This window comes from Anticarsia gemmatalis, chromosome 17, assembly GCF_050436995.1.
Source record: "Anticarsia gemmatalis isolate Benzon Research Colony breed Stoneville strain chromosome 17, ilAntGemm2 primary, whole genome shotgun sequence".
NCBI classification, from domain to species: Eukaryota; Metazoa; Arthropoda; class Insecta; order Lepidoptera; family Erebidae; genus Anticarsia; species Anticarsia gemmatalis.
In genome coordinates this window covers 5,251,237-5,268,802 of record NC_134761.1, presented here as the reverse complement: position 1 = coordinate 5,268,802, position 17,566 = coordinate 5,251,237, and the positions used below count along the sequence as shown (strand labels likewise).

General features: G+C 36.7%; 1 protein-coding gene across 11 annotated transcripts in view; it reads left to right on the top strand.

The window, feature by feature from the left end:
* Positions 1 to 17,566, top strand: part of Dscam4 (Down syndrome cell adhesion molecule 4) — a 205,356-nt gene that overhangs the window by 179,492 nt on the left and 8,298 nt on the right. For all 11 annotated transcript variants that reach the window (XM_076124900.1, XM_076124901.1, XM_076124899.1 and 8 more), the window contains exons 11-25: positions 2,159 to 2,303; positions 3,133 to 3,395; positions 8,501 to 8,662; positions 9,643 to 9,942; positions 10,025 to 10,144; positions 10,414 to 10,587; positions 13,548 to 13,698; positions 14,008 to 14,158; positions 14,470 to 14,599; positions 15,033 to 15,200; positions 15,533 to 15,663; positions 16,030 to 16,240; positions 16,561 to 16,707; positions 16,818 to 16,973; positions 17,283 to 17,422. In XM_076124900.1, coding sequence (XP_075981015.1) covers positions 2,159 to 2,303; positions 3,133 to 3,395; positions 8,501 to 8,662; positions 9,643 to 9,942; positions 10,025 to 10,144; positions 10,414 to 10,587; positions 13,548 to 13,698; positions 14,008 to 14,158; positions 14,470 to 14,599; positions 15,033 to 15,200; positions 15,533 to 15,663; positions 16,030 to 16,240; positions 16,561 to 16,707; positions 16,818 to 16,973; positions 17,283 to 17,422 — 2,549 coding nt within the window. The remainder of the gene's footprint in view (positions 1 to 2,158; positions 2,304 to 3,132; positions 3,396 to 8,500; positions 8,663 to 9,642; positions 9,943 to 10,024; positions 10,145 to 10,413; positions 10,588 to 13,547; positions 13,699 to 14,007; positions 14,159 to 14,469; positions 14,600 to 15,032; positions 15,201 to 15,532; positions 15,664 to 16,029; positions 16,241 to 16,560; positions 16,708 to 16,817; positions 16,974 to 17,282; positions 17,423 to 17,566) is intronic.

Sequence of the window (17,566 nt, the reverse complement as noted above, 5' to 3'; positions counted from 1 at the left end):
TATGCATATAAATTATGCAAATTGTTTAATCTAACGGTGTACAGCAACTATGGTAATGGCAGGATTAAGCGCGCCAGAGTCACGCCACGCCCGGCTACGTTTAATACGAAAAAGTGAACGGATTAAAGAATTTCGTACATCCCTTTAATAACGAAGCTACAATCAAAAGAATTAACGAGAGACATGTGTTTGGAAGCGTGAATTTTTGAAATAAAGGTCAAAGAGTAATCCGGTGGATTCGTTCACGGAACGTCCAATTCATTTGGGATGTTCACCTTTTTGTTATCATAATACTGTTCCACGACTTTGTTGTTCTTTTCTTTGTTTGATGCTGCCGTGGTTTTTATTAATTAGAAATTCTGTTGAAACACGAGTTTGAAAACACCACAATACTGAAAATTTATAATTTGTGTATTTAAGTCGCTACAATCTGTTAATGTTTATATGCATTAATTATGTTTATAAAAGGTATTGGTGGATATACCGGTTTCGCTTTACCTACCAATCCTGGTAGAATAAAAACATTACAAGACCACAAGTCCATTTGTAGTATATAACTTATATAGAGAGAAGAACAAGTTCAAACATCACAGACGCAAAAGTAATCAACGGCATGGCCCAAACCTAATTAATTAATTAAACCATCTTAATTTCAAACATTAAATCAAACGAAATACCTTTAACATCTAATCCAATCACAAAAGTTTTATACAGCGTTGCTAAACTCTCTGTTTTATCATTCGAGGTGGAAAAATTATACACAGGCGAGGCGTGCCGAACAGACTGGCGGACGGATTTGTGCGTCCCGTCCGTCTGCCTCCGTAATACCGACCTTAACTACTTATGCTACGCGATATGGAAACGAGCCGCTCTTGTATTTTGTTAAGAGAAACTCGCAATCACTTTGAAATGCTATCTCAAAGCAATTTTAATCTCCTTAAAGTGCTACTAATGATCGCCGTTCCGATGGCCTTCTCTTGTTATAAATGATCACCTCCGCGACATGATTCACACAGCATCGTACTAGATGTATTTTCTAGTCAATTATTCCAGCTAGATATCTATACGGATTTTTTATAGAAAAGTCTTTTGCCATATGTTTAAATCACACATTACAAACTGTAATTTAAAGAATCTTATCTGCTAATGAGCAAAACTTGAACGCAGGCGACAACGTTGCTATGTATCTAACGTTTGGAGCTTTGCCCAGTGAATATTAAAGGACATATTATAGGAGCTCTTAAATAATAGCCCATTATGTATACTATGTTTCTATGTTATTGTATGGTCGGAACGTTTAGAATACAGATTCGAAACATTGTCTCATGTTTACAGTTTTAACAACAATTACTATTTCTCTCAATGTAATGCTTATCTCGCCATCTCAGATAACATGAACGTCTAGAGAGATTTCCCTGTGCATGTCTAAAGACGCATATTAATCAGACGGAACCCGGTGCATCCACTGCAGTGAATAGAGAACTCTGCCAGTGCCCGAGGGGTTTATTATTCTTTCCCCTTCCACCCGAGATAATAAGCTTAGCCTTTGTTTTTAATACTCGCCAGTTAATAGCTTTGTTTGTGTGAGTGAAAAAGGAAAATTTCTGACAAATGCAAAATGTGAAATGAAGTCCCCTTTGAAATCGTACTTGGTGTCGCGGTGGATTTTTAATAAGAAACGAAGAAACGTAGAGTACCCAGTCTGCACATTGGTGTTGTGTATTTAGTATAGATTAAAGTGACAAAGTGAAACTGAAAAATAACCTTTAAAATATGTATATTCTGAGGTGAGCGCTGTCTATTTACCGTTATCTACCAATGCAGTGCAGCTTAACTGAACGTGAAAATGTTTATAACATTATTTGATCCTCTTACCTCTGCTGGCGTAGAGTACAAGTAGGATCTTAGTAAAGAACCAAATAAAGTAGATACCTAGGTACTTCGTATTCTGTAAACCAATAACATGTTACTCCAATATAACAAAGTATACGTGCAAATATATTGTGCAAACAAAATAGTGGGGAGGGTTCAATAACTTCTCCAAATGTCGTAGAAGCTCGACTCTTGTTTATTTTAAATACAATTTCCGAATATTCCAACCAACAGGTTAAACAAGAAGACGGTAGCTGACACATATTTACTTCAGTTGTTGTTTCAGAATCAAAACCGGAATTGGTTTACTGGTTTTCGGAGCAGACGTTGCAACCAGGACCGAGCGTTTCGTTAAAGTGTGTCGCCATGGGGCATCCTCCACCTCAATTCACTTGGCTACTGGATGGCTTTCCTATACCTACTAATTCAAGGTAAGTGCTAATTTACTATGACTTTTACGACCTCTAAATAGGGGTGAATATTTAATGGATGTTTATAGATCCTGTTACAGGAATAATCGAAACGTTAATATATTTATACGCAGGAAACAATTCAGTATTTTGCGTTGCATGACTATAATACGATAATACGACAGGGGGATTAACGCGATCATCTCATTAAATTGACGTTTCGGGCCGGTTAGCCACCGCGATCGATCTACCAAAGGTAAATAATGCAAAATTGCGTTGATCTCAGTGTCGTATTTACAGTAAAATATGTTATAAGCCACGTGGAAAATTACTACTTGTTTTTTCGTTTAAATACTGCTAAAGCCGAGATAACTTTTCGGAAACTAGGTAACTAATAAAACTTTACGTCCGAAATAAGGGCACTATATTTTTCTCGTATAAATGAAATACAGTGGCGGCACGGATTAAACGTGATGTAACAGTGAAAGTTATATTAACTGACGAACTTTTGTCATCTGTGCCGTTTATATTCGTGTCATAAAACTTTTTAACGGTTTTCATCGATTTAATACCAGTGATACGTTTATACGGAATACAAAAGTGGAAATTGACGACCGTAAAAATAGAAAGAGGTCACGTTTTGTTAGGCTAGACTTTTAACTGGATAGTCATTAAACTCTCGATACTGTATAATTCTACTTTATTATCTGGTCCTTAAATAGATTAAGCTGCTGAAATATTTGCTGGAGTTTCTGCCCAAAACTCCCAGCGAGGACAGTTACGGAAAAAATATAAAAAAGCATACATTCTGACATTTCTGACTGATTTTGATATTTCCCCTATTATTCAGGTTTGCCGTCGGTCAGCGTGTTACTCTTCAAGACGACGTGGTTAGTCATTTGAACATCAGTAGAGTGACAGAGCAAGATGGTGGGGAATACGCGTGCGTTGCGTCCAATACAGCAGGAAAAGCCATCCATGCCGCCAGAGTCAACGTGTACGGGCTTCCATACATTCGCGAAATGCCCAAAGTTACGGCCGTCGCGGGCAGTGACTTGAATATCAAGTGTCCGGTGGCCGGCTACCCCATTGAGTCCATCTCGTGGGAAAGAGGTGAGCTTCTTAATTTATTCAAAGGTCGTTTACTGAACAACGTGGGGAGATGTGAAATGATTTCGCTCGAAAACTTGAGCACTTTGTGAAGTGGAGTTTGGGAGAGACTTCAACATATTTTTTTCGCTGCCGGATTGTCAACCGAGACATATTCGGTAAATGTTACAATTTCAGTAAATTCACTAAAGTATTCCGACTTTATTTTTAGTATGAAAACCAAAAATTGCTTCAAAATTAACCTAGTCACCGTAATCAAACACGATTATACCAGAATAGCTTCAATATATCTAGAAAATCTTGCTAAATAGACATTGATATGGCCATTTACAGGGTTATTCATACTGAATATAACATACTCCCCGTCAATTCTTTGCCAAATGTCTAGTTGATTTACCGTGCGCCCTGGCAACACTCCCGAACTCATTTTGCCAAAAGACAGCAACATTGTGACGATAACTTGCGTTATTTATTGCAAAGAAAAGCTTTTCTTTTTCATAATAAAGGTAATATTGCATCACGATTTCACTGTGTTACCCTTTGTGTTTTCCATACATTGTGTTTATGGAAATAAAAGCATGAATTTTATTTTCAAAATTTTCCCCGAGACATAAAAATTCAATTAAGTATGCCCCAGAGTTTAAATAAATAAATGTTTTGAAGGCCCATGAAATTTTATGTAATTTTACTGGTAGATATGTATTGTATTTGGTCTAAAATTGTATTTATGTTGAAATTTTATTTATACTTATCACTACTACTATATTATAAAATAAAATCTTATCGTCCTTTTTACCAATGACTCATTGTCACGTTTGTCAAGGAAGGTTTTAGTGTATCATTTGTTAAGGGAAACCCGGTGTAATGCGAGTGAAACCGGGGTGAGCCGCTAGTTAAAATGTAAAAATGAAGGTAAAAATTCAGCTCATTAATAATATATTAATAACAAGCTTTCCGTTTCTTATAAATCGCCAAAAACGTGCTATAATTAGACTAATTAATCCGTAAAAGTAAGTATAGCAGGTGAAATATTAAGACGGTCATTATCACCTTGAAGATAATAGCTGTACTAATACATAATTATTATTTATGAGACGAAATTTATCCCCCGGGAGCTGTAGATTTGTTTAATGAATATTACTAGACGTTCAACTAATAAAAGTCTTATTTTCTAGAGTCGTTATTGAGACTCGAAACATCTTAAGGTTTGCACTCCTTGGATTAAGTAATGGGTTCCAAATATTACTATAAGCTTGCTATTGAATTAGTTTAGGAGTTAGGAGTAAGTATACATAGTCTTGCAGTTCTATATAAAATGATAGATGGTGCATTTTTATATTCACTGAATGATAAAGGCTATTCGTACAACATTAGTATGACGATTTGGACACCTAGGGTGGCAGGTAACGGCTGAGGATAGAGGCGGGTGGAGGGGTTTAGGGGAGACCTTTGTCTGATAATAAGACATATAGATAAAATAAAAAACGTACGAACTTAGATTGAAGATTCAATCAGTAAATTGAAGACTTACTAATAAAAATTCTACATGCGTATTTATTCATAATAATGTGTGTTTTACAAAAGCAATATAATGTGGTCGTAATAATATATTCAAAGCACACACATAGGTTTCGGGGACTACTGTTCGTAACAGACTGTAGGCAGCCCTAGGCTCGCTAATGATACGAAATTGACATAATTTCGTCGCAGCCTCACGTACAGAAATTGAATTGTCGCCCAGGGGCTTTTGTAAAAATGATTTTATGTTCCCTACCAGAACACTTATTACTTTTTTTCTCTGTAAACATTTATTAATAAACTTCTATAGAAGCGTATTGTTATTTGTGACACATTATGTTAATTAATAGCACATTTCGCTATAAATGGTGCCATTTTACATAACATTAACATTCTTACTTTAACACTGTTCAATTTACGGGTTTCCTGGAAAAAGCCATCTGTTTATTCCACCCTTGTGGAGAAAGAAATAAAAATTCAAGGAGAACTTTATGTATTTCTTTGCTTTTCATTATTATTAATAGCGATATCTTCGTTCTGATTTCCCCTGTGTGTAGGGGTATGGTTTATCTGCACTATTCAAAGTCACCTGCTGCTTCATACAATTCGTGAGTACAGCAACTGGTGTAATGTCTGAACATTAAAATACCATGTAAAAAATATTTCTCAGACGAAGTAATACGACTAATAGGCGCTACATAAACAAAATTGAAATTATTAGAAAAATTAAAAATTGAGATGAAGCTTAGACAATTACTTATCGACGTAAAGTCTTCAAAAATGGATCTTCGATGTCTGCTACATAAATAAAATACTTCGACGAAACGAACGACACTTTAGTCAAACAGTATCGAATTAAAGGCCCGAGGGAGCGCGGGTAACTACGTCTTTTAGCAACAGGTCCTTAACGAAACTAGGGCGAAGGTGAGGCGAAATAACTATAACTTTTAGATTATCTTCGTGACTATTGTCTGTTACGTAAATCCCAAGCTGATTTATTTAGTTCAGTCGAGACAATTTATTCTGTATCGCTACTGCTAAGAATGGTTCTTAGCATAATGTCGCACAACTTCCAAGACATTTATTATTTTAAATAGTTTGGAGCATATTTAGCACCTAAATAATGACCCCCAAAAGTTTTATAAAGGAGATCTTCTCTTGAATCATAATTTGAAGGAAGGAGAAAACAAACGCAACACAACCAACTAACCACAAGTTTTAATGATTCACTTCACGTACATTTCTTTCGGCGCTTTTCAGAGACACGAGTCGTGTGTAAAACCGTAAAAATACTTCGCGTCCAATATATTCTGTCGTTGTTTATTTGAAAATTCTGTGTAACGTCGGCTTGAAAATATGTTCGTTATATCCCCGCCTTAGTAATATCCCAGCCGCAGAGAAAATTGCGTCTCACAATCTAATAAACTAGACACCTTCGCAACATCCAATTAAGGACAAATCTAAGTTATTCCTCTCTTGTTTTTCCTTAGCTACTGGCCTCTGACATTGTTGTTAAATATGTGTTACAAAATAAGGAAGATACGCAGAATTGATGTTGGTTTTGTTGCGTCGCTTTATTGTCGTTGGTGTTGTTTCTGTTCTTATGTTAGAGCCAGGTGTGGTTACTTTATATTGTTTTATTTTAATTGCTATTTAAACCTTTGTTAACTCATAAAATATAATTAATTGGAAACGCTTACCAGAAAAAGAATATTGAGAATATAAAAACCTTTCAAAGCTCATTTGAAATTTTAATTTGCGGGACAGCGGACCGTAAAAACCTACATTCTTCGCAGTAGCTTCAGCAAAAAGGCTCTGGAATTTTAACGGTGAGAACTAATCGATAAAGGATGATTAAATGTGCTTCGGTGTGAGAACTAATACACATATTGTAGGTATTCAATATTTAGCAACAACTACATAAGGCGAGAGAGAATAAAAAAAATTGTATCTAAATGAATTTACCTCGGAATAAAATCGTTACGTCCATGAAACCTTCCTCTCGTTCACTAGCAATACTGCGAAAGATCAAATTAAGACTCTTCGGTCACTCCCTCGTAATTTTCCTTTTCACTTCGGACCCTTGTCAACAACGAACCTTATCTTTTTCATAGAGTACCCACTCTCATTAAGCTGACCTACGGTTTTTGATACCTGCATTGATACAGACGGTCTTGGGAACCGAAGATTATACGGCCTCATAAATACATTATAGAGGATAAGATTACAAATTAGAAACACCTTTAATGCTTTGCTCGAGATCAAAGCAAAAGTTATTATAATGATTAAATAACCATAATATAAAGTACTCTATGACTGTGAATACTGACAAAGCATACCTTAGAGTAGGATTACGAGACTCGTAAAAAATAATATTTTTGAAGTAAGTATTTTTGTAAGAGACCTTTGCTCAGCAGTGGGACACAGAAAAGGCTACATAAAAAAAGTATTTTTGTAACATAGGTATTCTGTTTTTTTAATTGAAAGTGAAGACGTGTAAATACCTTTTAAGTCATCGCATAACGTAGCAAAATAATTAACCTTAGTCTACTTTGACACAAGAACAGAAAACTTTCTACCGTCACTATTAAGAAAGGTCAGGACGTATATTCCCAAATGGCCAATGTAGGTGCTTCCTGAGCTGTCGAAATAACTGATCTTAGCTCTCCGTGCAGTCCCGGGGTACATTTGCGATGTCACGTACTTCTACACGGATGTACGTTACATAACACCTCCATTTTCGTTACACAAAGCTGTTGCACGTGACAAATCCAACTAGATTCTACTTCGACTACTGATAAAAAATAAGCTAAATCGAATAGCAAAACCGGCACTTAAAAGACTTTTTAGAACACTATCTAGTCTAACAAGCATTGGATTTTTAATCGTCTCTAAAGCGTACTTAACCCTTAAACTCCACTTTACCCTACTTGATAAAATCATATTACGCTATTTAAAATTAATAATCCACCTGCCTAAACTAAACGAGTAAACCAAAAATTTAACCCCTCGCCAGAAATTCATACAGGTATGCAAATAACAAGTAAAGTATGATATGATTACGTAATTTAGGGAAAGCAGAATATGTAAATTAAATTTGACAACGGTCATCTAGTTCAGGGCTGAGGACGACAAAATTGTTCAACCGTGTAGATCGATTAAACTACCCATTAATCATTAGTAAGTCCCTTGAGCAACCTCCCTTGGTATACTTACATCGTAACAAACTCTGACATCGGACCCATTTACATTGCAACAGCACTAAATATTAAATAGACACTAAATTTTCAATGACTGTCGTTAAAAAGTGACCCAATACGGCATTTCGATATTTAAATACAAAATTGGGCATATCCGAAGACAGTTCACATTTCAGCAAACTTGTAGTTGGTAAATGTTGAAATTTTATTCGGTACACAGTCGAAGTCTCGGACGATTTCCGGGCACCACGGCAAAAATGCAGGTTACAAATACCATTTTAATTTAGAAAGCACAACCGCACTTGGGTTTCAATGTAGTCTTTCGATGAAAATAAATAAATGCTTACATACATACTTAATTTTTTTTTTCATATTAATTTCTTTACACAGATGGGCAAACTCTTCCTCTAAACCGAAGGCAGAAAGTGTTTCCGAACGGCACGCTGATCGTGGAACAGACACAGCGAGGTGAGGACGCCGGCACCTACACGTGCCAAGCAGCCAACAGACAACGACACGCCGCCAGGAGAGACGTCGAAGTACAGATATTAGGTAAATATTATAATAATGCTCATTGTGTAAACTAATACTGCCTCATTAGAGCTTGCTACCGTAGTGAGGAAAAATCGCCAAAATTAACAGGTATTGTTATATCAGTACACCAAACAACTGATAGAAACCTAAGTAGTTGAAATTCAAATTCAGGAAGAAACTTTCTGTGATACGTTTCAAAGACCTATTTATATTCAGGGTCTTTCTTGACATTTTTAGTAAGCACCTAAGATAACATTTGTTTTAGCGGAAAAAAGTCCATGAATGTTGAACACAAATCTTGAATTCTTCTCCGCCCTTTACACTACTGTGAAGAGAAATTAGAGCATAAACTTTCTCATTTTCTGTACTAAGATTTAATGCGCTATAAAATCACGAATTCAAGAGGGGCGGAGTTACTCATCCGTAATTCATTAAAGTTAGCACGTTTACCATTACCGCGGCATCCACGGAGCGTTAAACTTCCAGCTTTCCCTGGTTAATAGGGCAATAAAATAAAAATATTAAAAAAATGAATGGAAACTTCACAAAGCAACGCTCCGAAATGAGGTCTGCAAAATCAAGGCATGAACGCGACTTAAGATTTCACTTTAATTAACAGTTAGGCAGCTAAAAAATAAATGGGGAAATTAAGTGTGTCTACGTGGCGAAATTGCTCATAAACTTTAAAATTTCTGCGTGAATAATTTCTCCCATAATTTTAACAGGGTTGTTACATGCACTACTACAGTTTAATTAATGTTGGAAATTAAAAGCTTCAAATAAAAATGCACATTTTCGAGGTATCCTTGCGTCGTAGTCGGTTTGAGTTAGTCGTTGGAACACAATAAACTTTTCGGTAAAACAAAATGTTGTAGGTAGCCATTAAAATAAATTGCAGCATAGCTACAGTGAAGACAAGATTTGCTAACACAATTTCCCTCCCTAAGTACAGGTAAATCTTCCGCACAAAAAATTAAACAAGCCGTTTCTTTTTGCAGTTCAGCCCAAAATCCTGCCTATTCCGGCTTTAACAAATTTATTACGGGAAGGTATGAGAGCAGCCATATCGTGTCAGATCTTAGAGGGTGATTTGCCGGTTGCATTTCGGTGGGAGAAAAACGGGCAACCTGTGACGTCATCACCTTACGCACCGAGCGGTATAATAACCCGTAGAATGGATGAGTACAGTGCCTCGCTGGTTATAGAGCAAGTGACATCCCTCCACAGCGGAAATTACACATGCATAGTATCAAATGTGGCTGGGTCTGAGAGATATACTATACCACTCACTGTGAACGGTAAGTTAACTCATGATCTGTACAGCTTAATCTTTTGTTTATAATTATGGCATGAATAGAATAACGTGTAAAACTTGAACAGTGCCACCTCGATGGAGATTGGAGCCCAACGACGTGGCTGTAGCCGCCGGCCAAGATGTCACTTTACAATGCCAAGCAGACGGTTACCCAAAACCAACCATCACGTGGAAAAAAGCCGTGGGTAAGTTGTATCATTATTATTAAGTTTATTAATAAAGTTATTATATCGATAACATTTTCTTAATGAATCCGTTAAAGTTTCTTTATACATATATGTGATCATTATCTCTAAAAGTAATTTTACACAATTTTCTTTTAAAACTAGTAGTAGTTCTAGTATTTGTTGAGCAATTTTGTTATCTCTACGTACATTTACACTGTTACAATAATCTCTACGTTTTTGTCGCAAAACATTGACATAACAGTGTGACTAAATGAAATTTTGAACAGGTAACACGCCGGGGGAATACAAAGACTTCATGTTTGAAGGGAGCTCAAGGGTCTTGGAGAATGGCTCGCTTGTATTCGAGCGAGTAGCGAAAGACAGTGAAGGACATTATCTCTGTGAAGCGAGAAACGACATAGGCGCGGGACTGAGCAAGCTCATCTTCTTGAAAGTTAACGGTATGTAACGAAATGTTATATTTTTCTAATTAATAAACCGAGAATAAATATCAACATCGTGCCAGACACTTTTGTATTACAGATTCTATAGTAGATAAATTTGCGTTATCCAAAGAATTCTCGATTCCGATCTTTTTCAAATTCGGTCAGTCAATTTGGTGGAGGAAATAGAATTTACCGCGTGGATCATACAGCTAGCTCTATCAACTTGGAGTATAAAAGAAAGGAAGCATCTTTTTGTCAAAGGTCTGTGAAAAGTTGTGGAATGTCTTGATGGAGGATCCGTCGCCGCGATGAGTTTCGCCGGGGACAAGCCCGGCCCGTACTCAAATGAAAATTCTTTTGCGTCATTATTGTTTTGTTGCGGAGAAGTGGAGCTGTCCTTAGTAAAATAAATGTTAAGAACGCATTGTTTCGTCACTATTACGTTCTACATTTTATTTTCAACTTGGAAATTTTATTCATAATAAAAGAATCAAGAAATGGAAGAAACAGAACAATGCAGTAACTGTAACAAAAAACATGAAATAAAACAATTATTTGTCGAACATAAAATAGATAGTTGATACCAAAAGTAAGTACAATCAAATGTTTACAAATGAACGGGAATGTCTACTTTTTCATTCAACAACAAAATGAATTAATTACTAAGAAAGCAATTTTTCTACAATACTATAATGGAACACTCCAATAACTTTTACGTCCTCCATACCTCTGTTGGACTTTATTTAATTCTATAGAATTCTGCGCCGCTCACCGATAACTCGCTCAAATTGCTGAACTGGCACCGTTCTATTGTACCTCCGATATAAAATTAAAGGAAGTCCATTTTCTCACCACTTTGCTAAGTCCTGATGCTAGTGCTGTGGGTACTTTTAAACTTAATTTAGATCGTTCTGAGGTCGGACTTACATTCTATTGCTAACTTTTATGAAAGCTTATAGTGGTAGCCGAGTAACTTTCTCAATTAGTAGTAGTTACAATTTCTAGGAAATTAAATATAAGTTGGTCGTGCTAGTTGTTTTCAGCTGATTAGTTTGTTTATGCAGTATAAGTTGAAAGGAATCAGCGGTCGCTGGGTTACCATGGAAAATTATAATTAAAGATGGGTCCACTCGCCTGCTGAGTGGACACAATAAAGGTGACGATGTATTTGTAGTTTATTCGATTGTCGGCGGGCGGCGGCACGCGAGTCGAGCGCGTCTGAGCAGAAAACTCAATGACCGTACGTTGCAATACGTCTCCTCTTTATTGGAAAACGAGACAGTTGGCTTCCACTAGAATACGCCCGCGGCGTACGTGTTTGTGTTTGCCGATATTGTCTTGCGTTAACAAGCAGAAATCAAGAAATATCGAAACGTCATGACGTTTATGAAGCGGCTGTTATTTATGATACTTTAAATCAAACCTTTCAAGACAAAAACATTCGGCGGAGGAAAAGATGTTATTTATGTTGCCGTTAACAAATCGCGGATTGTGCAAACACCAGTAAAAGTTTGTTCGATTGTGGCCGGCAGCGTCGGCTCCTAAACCCGTCACGTCCGCGAACAGTTTGTAAACAGTTCCGCTTCTAGCCGTAATCGTATTTCCCGCTTGTTTATTTCGGTTTGACACAAGGTTCACCAGGATTTACACATGAACAAAGTTTGCAGACGTTCACGTGAACCTAAATAAATAGATTTGAAACTTTTTCCTTTCTGTCCTCTAAAAAAATAGAACAGATTTTTAGTATTACGTCGCAAATGTGGCTGTAATATTTTAAACAGGCAGTAAATCATAAGAATATGAGGGTTTCGTAAACAAGGTGCTCGCCAATAAATAACATTGGGCCTACACAACCTCAACGTAACGAGCCTGCCTTTATGGAAAAATTTTTTTCTTCACTTCTGCCGCACTCAGAGGGAATAATATTCCGTGAAGTGGGTTTTTGCGGTAATGTTAATAGCGTAAGCTTTTTGTTTTTGTCATTACATTTATAACGAATGACTTTTCATTTGCATTATAGAGGTTATTTAATACATAACGCGTAGGTAAAAACTATACAAGGTTTCAGTATCTATTGTATATCTTTTCATTATATATTTACGTGTAAAGAAATAAAATAAATAACAAATAAACGAAATTAATCACGTATTTATTATGTGTTAAATGTAGTGTCGAACAAGACCGCCTGATCGCTCGGCGTATTCCACATGTTTGTTTAGTAACCGCTAATTAGTGAACTTATTTGTAACCTAGGCAACCTGTACGAGGCGTTTATAGGCACTAAGATATATACAGTGTGGGTAGCAGAGAGAACCGCTGGATAAAATATTCAAGCTTGATAGCAGTAGTCATTAGTTGCTTATTCAGAGATTTAATGCCGAAAGCATTGCATTCATTACACTCAAAACACCTTTATTGCGCATTTAAAAAGGTTTATTTTACATCATAGAATATTACATTTCGGATGTTACGATAATAGATACGAGTAGTACCGAGAAGACTTTTGTAAAAATAAATAGGCCCAAGAAAAGTTCATATTGTCTTAGAAATTTCGGAGATGTAGTTACCGAAGCACAGCACGATCAAGGTCGATTAGTTAAGTTGATTGTGTACCTGCCTTGTATACCTAATATCCTTGATTTTAGACAAAGCCTTCCAAGTTTTAGCTAAAGGTTTTGTACTGAGATTGATATGCGTGATTGACTCGTACCTACAGAAGCAAATGTAAGGTAATCATTTCGCAATAATGGCAACTAAAGCTATCGTGTAATCTAAATGCTTCTATGAAGATGCTTCAGTTAACACGCCGTAAATCTTTTTCGCGTATACGTTTATTAACGTGCACGTACGAAAATGCTCATTACTTTGAGCATCCAAACAATGTGCTTATAAACGCCAAAAATATGATTTAAATATATCCCTTAGTTGCCGAAGCGTCGCGCTGAATGTCCTAATATTACTACTGTCTCCGTCAGCTCCGGCGAGGTTTCCAATGAAAAGTAAAACAGTACAAGTGACGGCGGGAGAAGCGGCCCACCTACAATGTGCCGCTTCGGGAGACGCACCTCTAGAAGTCAGCTGGCGGAGTCCACACCATCACACTATCGCACACCATTTGGACCAAAGGTACTTTGATAACTATAGGTTAAAAGATAAAGAACTATTAACTATTGGTTAATAGTTTGTAAAAATTGCTACCTTTTCCTTTTCAACAACGATGGCATAGACAAGTCGAGTTCTCGTAATCGCTTGTGAATAGTAAATGATTGATTTTAAAAATAATCAAGCACGAGAAATCTCTTCGATTTCAATAGATAGTCGAGCAGTTTCCTCTATTTATAACACTGTTAATTTATTAGAATTCCGAGATTTCGTAGCAATTTTCCTAGAATTCTTAGATTGACTTCGAGACATTTAAATTAAATTGTTTTCCAGGTATACTATCCGGGAGCAGGTATTAGACGAAGGTTTAGTTTCTGAACTGAGCATTCTACAGACTTATAGACAAGATACGGGCGCTTTGACGTGTCGAGCGTCCAATGCATACGGCCAGGACGAAATGCTTATTCATCTAGTTGTTCAAGAGGTGAGTTACTAGCTATTGTTTGGTTTAAAGGCCTTAAAATCAATACTTTATTTATTTATTCCGGTTCAAAACAAAAATATTTATACTGACTGCACTTACATTGCAAATGAATTTCAATTTCAATTGCTTTAGTTAAAAACCTGATAATTGTTTCCTCAATACTTACAAAATAACACTGCTAATTCAAACAGGAAAATTACGAAAAAAAATATCAAGAAATCAATTATATCAAAAAGTTTCCCTAGTCTCCTCTCCGAATATTCTTAAGGCGGGTTCTAGTTACACAAATAACAAAAAAATATTTTTCACAGGTGCCAGAAATGCCAAAAAACATAAGAATTATAGACCAACAATCGCGATCTATACAAATATCGTGGACACAGCCGTACGCCGGGAACAGTCCTATCATCAACTACATAGTACAATACAAGGAAGCCCCAGGTAAAATATTACCTCCGTTTTAAACCACTAACGACCTCACCTATTAATCAATACAGACCTTTAACTTATGAAGTTAGGCCCTTTTGCGTCACGTAATAAATTGACCCTTTATAATTGTATTGAAATATGGTGATACTATGTTTATTTTAATTAAAATCAGGTTTATATTACAAAAGGTGTTCCTTACGTAGAAAATTTGCTACAGTTAAGTGATTTGAAAACATACACTTACACTAACGAACTCTGGAATGGATCGTGGAGACGATTTTACAAACAAATAAGGACCCTTAATCCTTATCCAAAAATCACATAAAGATTTGTACCTAATATGAACCAAAATTAAGAAACTTTAGTGCACTTTTACTTGTGTAATAATTACGCAGCATGTTTTAATGATAGTTCATGGTGTGTTTAATAAATTTTCCACTAACAGATTCTTGGCCGACCACTCCTCAAAAAGTTATCGTGCCTGGAAGCGTGACATCAGCTAGTGTACAAAATCTTCAACCGGCAACATCGTATCACTTGAGAATCATAGCCGAGAACAGACTAGGACAAAGTGAACCGAGCCAACTTGTACAAGTCACTACTACTGAAGAAGGTAAGCGCAATAACAACAACAGTAGTGCGATTGAATTCAAAGTGAACCTTGCAGTGCAGTTAGTGGTGAAACATTTATTTAAACTTTACATATAATAAGTTTTGTTTAAACTATGTTAGTAAAAGCCAGGACATTAGTACACATAATCATAAAAGATTTCATCCTATGAAATAACTTTGAAAAGACAAGGGACGCCTTAAATTGAAATTTCAGGCTTCTGTATGAAATGCCTATTATTTTGTATGTATACACCTCGAAGTTATATAGATAGTGGAAATAATATTTGATTCGTTATTTAATGCTACAATAAGCGTTAAATTTGTGTATTACAGTGCCGAGCGGTCCGCCAGTGGATGTTAGAGTAGAAGCGAAAAGTTCAACTGAGTTGGTAGTTAGTTGGGAACCGCCTCAAAGAGACCTATGGAACGGAAACATACTTGGTTACTACGTGGGATTTCAGGAAGTAAGTACTTAATATCTTTGTAAGAATGTCGTCTACGTCATCCCATAAATTCGCGAATGAAACCTTTGGACCCACAGATGTAAAGTACCCCTTATTGAAATTTTCAGGCACTGAGATTTCATAACATAACGTCACATCTGCTATTATAGATGGTGGAGTTTGAATTGTTAAAATCGACGTTGAGTTATTGCAAAAATCTAAAAAACGTATTGGTTTTACATTTTATCAACCTATTTGCAAACTAATCTGAAAGCTTCTCAAGTGAAATCAAACAAAATTTCAAAATTCCTCCATATGTTGAAAACTCCAAACGTCGAACAAACCGACCCTACTGAACAAAATAACATGTTCAAACATTACTTGTAGTTAAACAGCAACAGCACAGTCCTAAGTGCGAGTGGTCCGGGCGGCGCGTCGTACACGGTGCGGACGGTAGAGGGCGCGGGCGCGGCGCGGGCTCGCACCACGCTGTCGGGGCTGCAGAAACACGCCGCCTACGCCGTCGTCGTGCAAGCGTATAACAGCCGAGGCGCCGGACCCGCCTCGCCGCCCACTACTGCTACCACTATGGAAGATGGTAATACAAATTATAGTGTAAACTTTACCATAGAACCTTTGAATTATCAGATAAGACGTAAAATAGCTGTAGTCTACGAGCTGTTGATACAAAACTTGAGTAAAGCTAAATTAAGGTTGAAACAAAACTGAAGATATAGCTACATTAAACTTAGATGAAGTTGCTATATTAAACGCGTAGTCCTGTCACTAAGATTGGTTAAATGTCACTCTTCTATTAGAGAGTGCACAGATAGAATGCACAAAAAAAAAACTACCTATCTTTACCTCAGTACAATGCACAATATTGCACCTTCAATACAATATCTCTCTTATTTTCAGTTCCGAGTTTGCCCCCTGGAGCATTACAGTGTACAGCGTTAAGCTCGCAATCAGTTCGCGTGGCGTGGGAGCCTCCTCCACTTCGAGGCAGAAACGGCGTACTGCAAGGATACCGAGTTACTTATGCACCAGTTACAGATTGGTTTGGTAAATACCTTATTTCTACTCACCAAAGTATAGAGCAGTTGTTCACAGGACATATGAAATGCCAAAGATATTCTTATATGATTTTAATGGAAATGTTTCATATTTTTTAGGGAACGAAGATGCAGTAACGAAGCAAATCTCGGGTCTACATACAACACTATCAGGACTAAGACGGTATACCAACTATTCTGTGACGGTGTGCGCGTTCACGGCCGCCGGGGATGGAGTCAGGGCCGCTCCAGTTTATTGCCACACTGAAGAAGATGGTAAGATATTTATTTTCACGTCTTAAATCTCAAAAAGCTTCCTTAACGAGTTCTTAAATTACAAGTAATGTGTATTTTTTTTCTTTTAACCCATTACTGTCCTACTGCAGGGCAAAGGTCCCAAACGAGGCAGAGATTAGGCCTCGAATCCACCACGCTGGCCAGGTGTGGGTTTGGGACTTAGTAATAAAATAAACAAAAGAATAAAATCACACACCATGCAAACATAATTAAAAAAAGATTACTTGTGAAATTTGTTGCTGAGTCTGTGTAAACAACTGCCTAATCGTAGATTTTTGTTTGTCACAGTGCCTTCGGCTCCAGCTGATATAAAAGCAGTAGTTTCGTCGCGTAATAAGATCTTAGTATCATGGCTGCCGCCTTCCTCGCCGAACGGAGTCCTCGTGGGGTACACTCTGTACATGAGTGTTATTGAAGATGGGAGAGAGGTATGTATTCTTTTACTTTTGTTATTTTAGATGGTAAGTGATATATTTTGTATTAGAATAATAGCTTTTATCATTGAATTAAAAAAAAAAAAAAATAATTTGCAATTGTTTGTCTAAATTCGGCAAAAAAATATTTTGTTGTTA